The 13,715-nt window shown below is 33.4% G+C and overlaps 1 protein-coding gene across 4 annotated transcripts in view; it reads right to left on the reverse strand.

The window, feature by feature from the left end:
* Window positions 1-13,715, reverse strand: part of LOC143257644 (trithorax group protein osa-like) — a 152,364-nt gene that overhangs the window by 23,402 nt on the left and 115,247 nt on the right. For all 4 annotated transcript variants that reach the window (XM_076516685.1, XM_076516686.1, XM_076516688.1 and 1 more), the window contains 6 exons: window positions 13,608-13,706; window positions 12,788-12,904; window positions 11,339-12,067; window positions 6,638-7,041; window positions 5,325-5,363; window positions 3,312-3,500 (listed from right to left, as the gene is read on the reverse strand). In XM_076516685.1, coding sequence (XP_076372800.1) covers window positions 3,312-3,500; window positions 5,325-5,363; window positions 6,638-7,041; window positions 11,339-12,067; window positions 12,788-12,904; window positions 13,608-13,706 — 1,577 coding nt within the window. The remainder of the gene's footprint in view (window positions 1-3,311; window positions 3,501-5,324; window positions 5,364-6,637; window positions 7,042-11,338; window positions 12,068-12,787; window positions 12,905-13,607; window positions 13,707-13,715) is intronic.

Raw genomic sequence — 13,715 nt, forward strand, 5'->3', positions numbered from 1 at the left:
ATAAATATCTATCAAATAAGATGGTTAACTTTCTGTAACATTTTCATTTGTTTATCCCCTTTCTGTTATATAAAGAAGTGACATACAGTCTTAAAGCAAGATTTTAAAGACAGATGATGTATGGTTTTACTTGCAAGCAAAAATTATTAGTCATGTTTTTTTAAAATTCTGTTTCCCTTGTGTATCAGTTGACTTGAAGACTGGGCCAAGAGAGTTAAAAGAAGGTCCAAAGTATCTCGAGCCATTATTCAATTACCCCTACTGGACAAATATCTCTTTCAATTTTATTTAAAGACTCTGAGGATGAAAGAGTACTGCAATTAAAAGTTATAATTGATCAGGAACAAACCCTGATGAAGTGGGCAAATCTGTATTTCACAAACAGAAATTCTTGGAAGGAATATATAAAATAATGCAGAAACATGTTATTAAATCATAATGTGAGATCATATGAAATAAAACCTTGAAGAAAATCTTTCTTAACTTTCTATTTTCCCATTTATGAAATGTGTTTATGCAGAAAATTAGTAAACACTTGACTCAAGTTAAAAACTTTATAATGTCAGGGTTAATCATAACCATCATACCTTTCAACCTACTAAGATGGACTGACCAAATAACTCAGAGGAAACTACAGTATTAAGAAGGAAATATAATTACTATGACATTCCATTTTACTTTAAAAAATAACAAAGCAGAAATAAACAAATGAGACTGAAAACAAATTATGAAAATTTAACAAAAAGGTGAGAAGAAAACATATGTTTACGAATGATTAAGTTTCTGTTGAACACCACTAGTGTTTTATCATTATTTGATAGGGTTATGAAAGATCAGATTTCGGTTCAACACCTCTACTGTACTTCCACTTCTTTGTAAGGTTATGAACAATTCGGTTTATGTTCTACAACATTAGTGTTTCTCCACTTCTTTATAAGATTTTCATTCAACATTACTAGTATTTTTCCACTCCTTGATAAGATATTCATTCGACACCACTAGTGTTTTTCCACTCCTTGATAAGATATTCATTCAACACCACTAGTGTTTTTCCACTTCTTGATAAGATATTCATTCAACACCACTAGTGTTTTTCCACTTCTTGATAAGATTTTCATCCAACACCTCTAGTGTTCTCACACTTCTTGACAAGGTTATGAATGATTAGGTTTTTGTTCAACACCACTAGTGTTTCTCCACTCCTTGATAAGATTTTTGTTTGACATCACTTGTGTTCAACAGCTTCTAGATAAGGTTATAAATGATTAGATTATTTTCAACACCACTAATGTTTCTCCAATTCTTGATAAGGTAATGAATGATTAAGTTTTTGTTCAACACTGCTACTGTTTCTCCAATTCTTGATAAGGTTTTTGTTCAAAATCACTAGAGTTTCTACACTTTTTGATAACGTAATGAATAATTAGGTTTCTGTTTAACACCACTATTGTTTCTCCACTTCTTGATAACGTTTTCACTCAACACCACTAATGTTTCTCCACTTCTTGATAAGGTTTTCATTCAACACCACTAATGTTTCTCCACTTCTTGATAAGGTTTTCATTCAACACCACTAATGTTTCTCCACTTCTTGATAAGGTTTTCATTCAACACCACTAATGTTTCTCCACTTCTTGATAAGGTTTTCATTCAACACATCTAGTGTTTCTACTCTTCTTGACAAGGTTATAAATGATTAGGTATCTGTTCAACAACACTATTGTTTCTCTACTTCTTGATAAGATTTTTGTTCAACACTACTACGGTTTGTCCACTTCTTGATAAGGTTATAAATGATTAGATTTGTGTTCAAAACCACTAGTGTTTCTCCATTTCTTGATAAAATTTTTGTTTAACACCACCAGTGTTCATCAACTTCTTGATAAGGTTCTTTTGAACACCACTACTATTACTCCACTTCTTGATAAGGTTTTTTTTCAACACTACCAGAGTTTGTCCATTTCTTAACAAGGTTATGAATGATTAGGTTTCTGTTCAACACTAATAGTATTTCTCCACTTCTTCACAACGTTATGAATCATTAGGTTTTCTTTCAACACCACAAGTGTTTCCTCACTTCTAGACAATAGTTTTAATGATTAGGTTTCTGTTCAACTTCACTATTGTCTCTCAACTTCTTGATAAGGTTATTAATAAGTAAATTTTTGTTGAAAACCACTAGTATTTATTTCTCCACTTCTTGATAAAGTTATGAATGATTAGGCCTTTGTTCAACACAAGTTTCCAAACTTCTTGATAACGTAATGAATGATTAGGTTTCTGTTCAATAACACTAGTGTTTCACCACTTTTTGATAAGTATTTCATTGAACAGCACTTATTAAGAAGTTGAGAAACACTGCTAGTGTTTTCAACTTCTTGACAATGTTGTGAATGAATAAGTTTTTGTTCAACACCACCAGTGTTTCTCAACTTCTTAATAAGATTTTTGTTTAACATCACTAGTGTTCCTCAACTTCTTGATAAGGTTATGAATCATTAGTTTTGTTCAACACCACTAATGTTTCTACACTTGTTAATAAGGTTATGAATGATTGGGTTTCTGTTGAACACTGTTAGTGTTTTTCCAGTTTTTGATAAGGTTATGAATGATTAGGTTTCTGTTGAACACTGTTAGTGTTTTTATACAAGTCTTCACTAGGATCACTTTTTGATGTGCTGCTAGCTACTGTAAAGACTATTTACCTTATATTTCTATACATCAAGCCAAGTACACTTGGCATAAGGTGACGGGAGAGAAGATTTTGAAAATGTGCTACACACAGATCAGTAACAAACAATGAACCCCAAAATCTATCCACATTAGCACAGAATATACACAGAAAAGGCTAAAAATAATATTCCACGTTTTTTATGTTTAACACAAAGCTAACATCAGAATGAAAAATAAATTTTCTTTTTTCTTTTTTGTTTAAAGTGGGAAAACTAGGCAGTTGAAACTAGAACCCACTTTGAATGTTTGAAACTGCATTTTATTACAAATATAGAATTTTGTTTTTCAAAGAATGCCTAACTTAATGTTGAAGCAACTCTTTTTAAAATGACATTGATATAGTTTTTTTATTCATTATACTAGAAGATATTTTGCAACACATTTACATATAAATACAGTCTTGAAGTTGCTTATCTCATGTTACCTATCTAAATTTAGAATAAGGCTTTTAACATTTCTTGAAACTTGCTGTAAAAGTTGCAACCAACAGTTAGACTGTTTTTCTGAATCCCAGGTACTGAAGAAAAGAAACAACTGAAATGCTGTAATATTAATGTTGTAAACATAAAAAGTCTTACTTCTTCAAATCCTCCCCTTTCCTTCACCGACAAGTACAATAGGTAGAGATCTAGTGGCTGTTTACAAATAGCTGGACATTGAGTTAATGGAGTTCCCCTGTCCTGACTGAATAGTACAAGTCTATCTAGGAATGGTTTTCTATCAGGATCAGCAGACAACTCATAGAGTTTTAGCAAACCATCGGGTCTCTGAAAAAAGTTACAGTAAAATAATTGTACTGTGGTCAACTTACCAAGAATTCCCAGATCCATACACAAAAACAAGAATAAATTGATTCTTTTCATAATAGACTGGTATTTAGCTGACAACCAATTATCTATCAGATGAAACTCAGATATTGATTGATGTAGCAGTCTAAAATCACTAAAATAAAAATTTAAAAGCAAATATCACCAATAAGAATGATCTATTTCATTTCCCCTAAACATTTTATTTTACAATACTCTGAAATAACGTGGCAAATAAACACTACTAACTATACTGGACATTCAAGTGTACCATAAAAAAATGGAGCAAATGGAAGTACAATTTTTTATTCTACCTCACTGTTTTTGAAAGAGCACTACAAACAGAGCAATTAAAATGATTTTATATCAAGGCTAAATGCTCAATATTATTAATGTATTTTTTTTATTTTACTGTGCCTTTTATATCCTCCTCCCACTTGTTAATTATAAGAAAAAGAAATTGTCTAATTTATTTTATTACAAAACCCACACAAAATATAAAAACACTAAAATGCTCTTATGCAAAATTTACAGATTTCTTATCCCTTTAGGTTGTTTGACACAAATCTGTGATCTAGCTTGTGATGCATTTCAACCTATCCTATGAACTTCATAATTTGGACTAAATAGGTTTCTTTTTGTAGATTTAATTATTGAAGTATGTTCACAACTGTTACATTTACAAAACCTAAGTATCACACATGTGGTACTTAAGCATATCCAGGTATTTTTTAGTTTTGCTACATTTTGAATATTATAAATAATTCATTGTCATAATTGCTCAGCATTCTAGAGTATCACATCATCATTGCCACTTGCGCAATATCTGTTTACATAATAGTTTGAAGAGACACACTCTTCTTATATGTCTAGTAACAGAGTCCAAATGTTATGATTGATTTAATAAAATTCATTTTTAATATACTAGCTTTGAGAATCCCATATGATACTCAAACATGTCAGTCAAACCATATGAGTATCAATTTTGAATAAAAATTAGATAACAAGATAGCCCACATTAAAAAATGCAGCCAATAACCAAAAGTACACTTCAGTATGAACTAAGCCTAATTATGCAGAAAGTACAGCCAACTGTAACAATACAGCAGATAATCTGAAAACGTTACATTCTGTAATCAGATGTATGTTTAAGTAATTGATCAGTGAGATTTCTGAAGCATCTACCATAAATGTAAACAATAATCAAAAGTGTAGCTTCATCAAAATTCAGCCACCGTTTTCATGATGGCTGTGCAACTTTAAAGAATATAAGTATCATCTGAATGGCATGTATTTCTATATGAAATAAAGTTTCTTAATATAACCAAGAAATATTTGAAAACATCAAAAATATTCTCAAAAAAGCTGACTTTCTTAAAAACCTTGGCCAAATTTTCAACATAGCTTATCTTTGAAAGAAACTAAACTAAAATTATACTGAAGTGAATCTGGGAGTATATATTTTAAGTATGCAAGACTTATTACATGCACATTCAGGCAGTAAAAATATTTTTTACTGTTTTTGAAGAAACATTGGACCTACACACTTTACTTGGTGGAAACCTTCATAGAAGACTTATGAAACTTTGAATCTTTTTCAATTATTTTTCCTTCAGAAAAATACTAACAAGTTGAAAATAAAAAGTGCAATAGTACTTTTAAAATTACATTGGAAACATGACTTATAAAATGCAAGTTCTTTAAAAAGAATTCAACCAATCTAATATCAGGTTGTTTATTAGTGTATTAACATAATACAGCTACAGAAAGAATAAAGTATATTACCTTTACAATCGGGTGGTCATATGTTTGGTTGTTTACCATCTGAGAAGAATGAAAGAAGAATTAAATTATGAAGTAACATCTAAAACTTTTGGAAAGTTGTTCAGTGCAAAGTTTTTGTAAAAAGAGAAGAAATAACATTACACAAAATAACCATAAATTGCATTAAATTTAGGTAGATGACTTTCTTAAAACAAGGTCTCACAGGATTAACTCAGAATATCAGATTTTCAACATATGATATGTATATGTGTATATATCTCATCAAATTAAAGCTCAAAAGGTTATAAATATGAATAAAAAATAATCAGGAGTTAAAATACAGTTAATAAACCATATGAAAGCCATACTTATTTTGCTAGATGTATCTTTATAAGTTTGCCAGTTAATTTTAAATATTGTCTTACATAACTTTTTGATTGTGGTAACATTAAACGTATTTAACATTGCTTAAACTATGCAAATGCTCTCTTAATTTAACTGTCCCAACTTGCTTATGAAGCTCTTCCTGTCTACATAAAAAATTTCCAATGTGACAAAAGAGGGTTAGGCTAATCACAAACAGCACATCACACTCTCCACAGATTCCCAAAATTACAAAAATGTTGACTTCCAAGACCATATTGAAGCATTCCAAAGATACAAAAGTACAGAGGACTTGAAAGAGAGAGACTTCAATGAAAATGCTGTGATCCCAATTTCGTCATCTGTCTTGACTTAGGAGTAAGGCTGGAATCTCATCAAACTTTAAATCCTTGTTAGTCATCATGTTAACAATATCCAACATCATCACAACAGTTTCTTCTGGAGGGGTTGAAGGATTCTCTTTGATAACAATAGCTCTTATTCTACATATGAGAGTTCTTTCTAGATTGGTTTTGAGTGTGGATTTGGAATGTCACCATTGTTCTAAATGTTCTGCCATGTGGATTTTTCACTTCCATAAAGAGCAAATAATGGTTTCCTTTAAAATACATTTTCATCCTTTAGCTTTATGAATATTCTTTTCCATTAAAAAAAATGTCAGAGCACACTAATCATAAGCCTATTGTGGTAGTACTGAGCTGTTGAATGGTTAGTTTATAAGTACTCAGCATGTTAACTGTTTCAACACATAGTTCACTTTGTAGCAACTATACTAAATGATATAAGATGTTGACACCAAGTGCTATTGTCCTCATGCCTATACATGAACTCCTAAAGAAATATAAAATATTACTAGTAATTCTTCACTTTTTAATTATTATTTAATATACATACACAATTTGTTTGAACTGTGTTATTCATTTAAACAGTGTAAACTGGATTACACTCACTGGACTGGCTGGGGTCCTTGGCCAGGTAGGACTAGTTGCTACCTCAAACTCATCATGGAATGAAGACATAGAAGCTGTACCAGGAGAAGGTATGGTGTTAGGTGTTGGAGGGTGTGACAGAGTCTGTTTACTGTTTGGTTTTGGTGTCTCTGATCTCTCCTCTGGTAAGGAGGAAGATCCAGAGGCATTAGACAACTGACTTCCTTCATCCATAACTAAAGGAGGGTTAGCAGCCATGGCCATTTTGTTTTGCTGAACAAGCTGGTGGTGGTACTGGTGATGATGTACTTGAATGCTAACTGGCTGTTGTTGTAACTGGACTTCTGCTGAGATAACAGCTGTACCAGCAGTCATGATAGATGAAACAGGGGTGCTGATGCTCTGAGTCACCATGGTTGTTTGAGCTATGGATACAGCAAATGAAGAACACACATTAGAAAACAAGGTGAATTTTCAACTTAACCCTTTTGCTGTAGTTAGGACTACACTTTCAAGTATGCTGGAAATATATACATTCCCAGATGCAGTGAGTGGGTTAAAAAGATTTGACTGGAGTTTATTTAAAATACTGGAAAATGTATCATAAATACTTTTAACACCAAGAAATTATGCTTAAAACACAATACTGTTGTTTTCTAGGTAATGAAGAGGGTGGTCTGTTTTTGCTAATTCTGCTGACAAAAAATTATTTTCAAAAGATCACTTTTAATTACAATAACAGATCAAACAACACCATCTGTTTATTAATAACACTGAATAGCACTAATTAAGGAGAAATCACTATTTCCTTCAGTTTATAAAAACTTTATAGATTACAGAACTTTCAAACCCTGCAATACAGAATTAAACTAGCACTTTTGTTCATCAACCATGGTTGCCAGTAGAAGTTGCAACAGTCACAAGCCTTGCACAGCCCACATTATACACAGATAAACCCTACCCTTAAACAAACCCAATTCCAATAACAAAACCTATATTTTTTTTTGTACACTAGTTATTTGAAGAATGACCTTTTCATATTGAAAATGAAATTTTATGACTTTTTCAGCACTTCTTCCACAACTTGTCAAGGACCCTAGGACCTCTTTAAGCATATTACAGCTTACTTTCTTAACTCTAGAACTCACTAACTGAAAGAAGGGTAACTAATATAGTGTGAATTTAAATGTAGTTAGTATACAAGTTTTTCTGTCATATATGTGTTCATATGTAGAAGAATGTTAAAGAATATTTGTTAATATGTAGAATGTTTATTCATGTACTGAAACATGTTCAAGAATGTGTGTTAATGCACTGAAGAATGTTAAAGAGTATGTGTTAATATGTAGAAGAATGTTAAAAAATGTGTGATAATGTTTGAGAATCCTTAACATTCTTCTTCAATCAAACTTTACCATCCTCATTGCTTCAACTGCAATGTTACGTGAAAAGGTAACTATAAATAATCAACATGTTCAAAGAATATCAAAGTTTCATAATAAAAAGAATTACAACACTTATAATGAACAACATTATTTATTTAAAAAGGTGCAAAGGTAAAAACATTCTGGAATTGTATACATTCTATCTTCAGTATCTAAAGTAAAATAACAAAAAACTTGCATCAATATTTGGACACCATTAAAATTACATTGCTGCATTTAATGATAATAAAACCAATACAAGGAAAGAAAGTAAGAAAACAGAAAAATTAGAAGCAACATCAATATTACAACACGTATTAGAAAATGTGCAATCTAAAAGAAAGTTGTGTGTTATTCATGGCTGGAGAATGCTGTTTGATGTGCAAGGTTTCTTTAATGAAGGTTGGTTGTTATTCATGACTGGAGAATGCTGTTTGATGTGCAAGGTTTCCTTAATGAAGGTTCTGTGTTATTCATGGCTGGAGAATGTTGTTTGATGTGCAAGGTTTCTTTAATGAAAGTTGTGTGTTATTCATGGCTGGAGAAAGCTGTTTGATGTGCAAGGTTTATTTAATGAAGGTTGTGTGTTATTCATGGCTGGAGAAAGCTGTTTGATGTGCAAGGTTTATTTAATGAAGGTTGTGTGTTATTCATGGCTGGAGAATGCTGTTTGATGTGCAAGGTTTCTTTAATGAAGGTTGTGTGTTATTCATGGCTGGAGAATGCTGTTTGATGTGTAAGGTTTCTTTAATGAAGGTTGTGTGTTATTCATGGCTGGAGAAAGCTGTTTGATGTGCAAGGTTTTTTTAATCAAGTTTGTGTGTTATTCATGGCTGGAGAATGCTGTTTGATGTGTAGGGTTTCTTTAATGAAGGTTCTGTGTTATTCATGGCTGGAGAATGTTTGATGTGCAAGGTTTCCTTAATGAAGGTTCTGTGTTATTCATGGCTGGAGAATACTGTTTGATGTGCAAGGTTTCTTTAATGAAGGTTCTGTGTTATTCATGGCTGGAGAATGTTGTTTGATGTGCAAGGTTTCCTTAATGAAGGTTCTGTGTTATTCATGGCTGGAAAATGTTGTTTGATGTGCAAGGTTTCTTTAATGAAGGATGTGTGTTATTCATGGCTGGAAAATGCTGTTTGATGTGCAGAGTTTCTTTAATGAAGGTTGTGTGTTATTCATGGCTGGAGAAAGCTGTTTGATGTGCAAGGTTTCTTTAATGAAGGTTGTGTGTTATTCATGGCTGGAGAATGCTGTTTGATATGCAAGGTTTCTTTAATGAAGGTTGTGTGTTATTCATGGCTGGAGAATGCTGTTTGATGTGCAAGGTTTCTTTAATGAAGGTTGTGTGTTATTCATGGCTGGAGAATGCTGTTTGATGTGCAAGGTTTCTTTAATGAAGGTTGTGTGTTATTCATGGCTGGAGAATGCTGTTTGATGTGCAGGGTTTCTTTAATGAAGGTTGTGTGTTATTCATGGCTGGAGAATGCTGTTTGATGTGCAGGGTTTCTTTAATGAAGGTTGTGTGTTATTCATGGCTGGAAAATGCTGTTTGATGTGCAGGGTTTCTTTAATGAAGGTTGTGTGTTATTCATGGCTGGAGAATGCTGTTTGATGTGCAGGGTTTCTTTAATGAAGGTTGTGTGTTATTCATGGCTGGAAAATGCTGTTTGATGTGCAGAGTTTCTTTAATGAAGGTTGTGTGTTATTCATGGCTGGAAAATGCTGTTTGATGTGCAGGGTTTCTTTAATGAAGGTTGTGTGTTATTCATGGCTGGAGAATGCTGTTTGATGTGCAAGATTTCTTTAATGAAGGTTGTGTGTTATTCATGGCTGGAGAATGCTGTTTGATGAGTAGGGTTTCTTTAATGAAGGTTGTGTGTTATTCATGGCTGGAGAATGCTGTTTGATGTGCAGGGTTTCTTTAATGAAGGTTGTGTGTTATTCATGGCTGGAGAATGCTGTTTGATGTGCAAGATTTCTTTAATGAAGGTTGTGTGCTATTCATGGCTGGAGAATGCTGTTTGATGTGCAGGGTTTCTTTAATGAAGGTTGTGTGTTATTCATGGCTGGAGAATGCTGTTTGATGTGCAGGGTTTCTTTAATGAAGGTTGTGTGTTATTCATGGCTGGAAAATGCTGTTTGATGTGCAGGGTTTCTTTAATGAAGGTTGTGTGTTATTCATGGCTGGAAAATGCTGTTTGATGTGCAGGGTTTCTTTAATGAAGGTTGTGTGTTATTCATGGCTGGAAAATGCTGTTTAATGTGCAGGGTTTCTTTAATGAAGGTTGTGTGTTATTCATGGCTGGAGAATGCTGTTTGATGTGCAAGATTTCTTTAATGAAGGTTGTGTGTTATTCATGGCTGGAGAATGCTGTTTGATGAGTAGGGTTTCTTTAATGAAGGTTGTGTGTTATTCATGGCTGGAGAATGCTGTTTGATGTGCAGGGTTTCTTTAATGAAGGTTGTGTGTTATTCATGGCTGGAGAATGCTGTTTGATGTGCAAGATTTCTTTAATGAAGGTTGTGTGCTATTCATGGCTGGAGAATGCTGTTTGATGTGCAAGGTTTCTTTAATGAAGGTTGTGTGTTATTCATGGCTGGAAAATGCTGTTTGATGTGCAGGGTTTCTTTAATGAAGGTTGTGTGTTATTCATGGCTGGAAAATGCTGTTTGATGTGCAGGGTTTCTTTAATGAAGGTTGTGTGTTATTCATGGCTGGAAAATGCTGTTTGATGTGCAGGGTTTCTTTAATGAAGGTTGTGTGTTATTCATGGCTGGAGAATGCTGTTTAATGTGCAAGGTTTCTTTAATGAAGGTTCTGTGTTATTCATGGCTGGAGAATACTGTTTGATGTGCAAGGTTTCTTTAATGAAGGTTGTGTGCTATTCATGGCTGGAGAATGCTGTTTGATGAGTAGGGTTTCTTTAATGAAGGTTGTGTGTTATTCATGGCTGGAGAATGCTGTTTAATGTGCAAGGTTTCTTTAATGAAGGTTGTGTGTTATTCATGGCTGGAGAATGCTGTTTGATGTGCAGGGTTTCTTTAATTACTAATTGCAGTGTTGGCCTTGCAGAAGATTGTGAAATTAAAAGAGGAAAATATGGGTCAACCTTAAAATAAACAATGTTCTTTATCCCAAGTGATGCAATAATTTTCAATTATATGTAACAGAAGAGTAGGAAATTGATATTTATGTTGAGGTGGGCATATAGATCATCAATAAAGCCTGTTTAATCTATAACATAAACAAATCAAGACACTAAATACCAGACAGTGTTCTAAACTCATTACTCACCTACAGAAGGAGCAGAGGTCTGGGTAAAACCTGTAGCCACAGATGATGCTGCATTTGACAGATCATTTCCACTTGATGGAGTTGGCACACGAGATGACAATGGTGAGGACCTGTTTAGCGGTGGCAGCTGAGAATGGGGACTAGCACTAGGTGCTACTACTGCAGAATGTTCTTGGCTAGCTGGAATGTTTCCAGTAGATGGTGGCGTGGATGTACACAATATTGGAACTTGAGGAGGTCCCATTGAATGGGTCACACTCTGTGAGCCCACTGGGCTATTACTGGGTGGAATGGGAACACCTGTTTGATTCTGTGGAAGAGTCAGCATGTTGCTGAACCCACTGTTTCCATAGATCTTATGTTGGAGATGTTGTCGTAAAGTTGGAGATGGTCTGGGTCCTGTGGAATTGGCAGCTGCCATCAGAGCAGCTTGAGCAGCAGCATGTGCTCCTCCTGTTGTCATAGAAACTTTTGTATACTGGTTAGGAGGAGGCATAGCATTGTTCATCATATATGTTGCAGGAGGTGAAGCATTGTTTCGATAGTGAGAATTCATGAAACTGCTACCAGAGGGACTCTTGTAGCCCTGGGATCCAGCATGGTTCACCATTCGAATCATTCCTCCAGAACCGGGAAAGCTGGTTGGACCTCCTGGTCCACTGTAATTTGCCTGAATGTGGCTTCCATACTGTTGTATTCCCATGGAACCTGGTGGGCGATGATAGGTACCTAAATAAACGTAGCAGCAAATGGGTGGAGTGTCTCAAAAAATGGCCACAAAAATGAATGAGGTTAGTATAATTCTAAACTTAATATTATCTAGTACTAAATCTAGACAATAACTCCCAAATCACCTGTTTGTTTGTAATCTGTGACAGCTATCTCCATTCTTCTGAAATGTTAAGTCAGAAGCAAGCAACTATTAAGTCCCTTTGGGCTATTCTAAATCAATAATAAGGTGTGGTGATAATTATTTGGTAATCACAAAAATAATTTGGTAGAACGAGCAAAAGATTATGGGTTTAGAGAGTTAATTCCACAAATACAGACATCTTTATCACATCTACTGACAACAGTGATAAATAAAAAGAAATAAACAGAGAAGTCATAGTCATATACACTATAACAATTAACAATTACATGAAACAAAGAAATCATTATCACATCTACAAAACACTGACAGACAAACAGAGAAGTGATAGCAATATTCATAAGTAATGAAGAATGACAAAGGAACAGATAGAGAAGTCATAGCCATATATAAAAATACAGAACACAGATTACAGATAACAAACCATTAACATATCTACAAATGAATGATAACAGTCTCAGATGAACAGAGCAGTCATAATTACATCTAAAAATTAAAAAAAGACTAAATGGATAGAAAAGGATTAATTACCCCTTTGAATTATTTAGTCATATTATAATCATTTAACAAAAAATCACCTTGTGAATAGTGACCAGGTTGTTGTGAATAAGTCCCCATCTGACTGGCTGTTCCCATTCCTTCTGGTGTCATCTTATTTCCAAACATGAGTGGTGGTGCCATCTGCTGACTAAAACCTATAATAGAAACATCTTAAATTAGTGCCACTGCAAAAGGTGGAGATTCCTAAATTAGGAATATTATTTTATACAAAAGGTGTATATGAAGCTTTAATTCTGTTCAAGAAAGCACATAAAGCTGTTTACCATAAAAAACATTAGTGTAAATTTGGTTTTACACCTTCTTAATTGTAGAATACAAGTATAAACTTTGTGTTATGACTAAAGTATGTAATTAAGAAGTACAAGGACTTGAAAATTAGATGCCAAAGATAAAACTAAAGTTTCAAAAGTCAAAACTATTTCTTATATCCACTAACCAAAGTATATATTCTAAGGGCAAAAAGGCTTTCCTCAAGATATGTTGCACTTAACAATAGACACTATTATTTCCACAAATACATGTGAACAAAATCAAAAACTTTATTTTTCATCTTGATTTTTCAAATAATTTATATTTCTACATAAACACTATAGTCTAAACACGTATTTATTATGATTTATTTAACTATCTAATCAAATTAAACCTATGACAAATTTTTCATTCGTACTGGAAGAACAAACTTAACCTATCGCTATATAAAATTACTTAAAATCACAAACACGGTCACACACAAAATTATTTTGACTAAGTTTTCAAAAGTAACACCGAATTTCAGAGAAAGAAAAAAATCAATTTGTTAACAACAGGACAGTTGAGGATAAAAGTTTATTTCTTTACCTTGTGTTGCCATTGGTGATGGGTTCATGTGATTCGAAGTCCCACTATCTGACTGACCTGAGGCTGGCCTAGGAGGCATGGGAAGATTTGGTTGAATTCCTACAAAAA

Source organism: Tachypleus tridentatus, chromosome 7 (assembly GCF_004210375.1).
Source record: "Tachypleus tridentatus isolate NWPU-2018 chromosome 7, ASM421037v1, whole genome shotgun sequence".
NCBI lineage: Eukaryota > Metazoa > Arthropoda > Merostomata > Xiphosura > Limulidae > Tachypleus > Tachypleus tridentatus.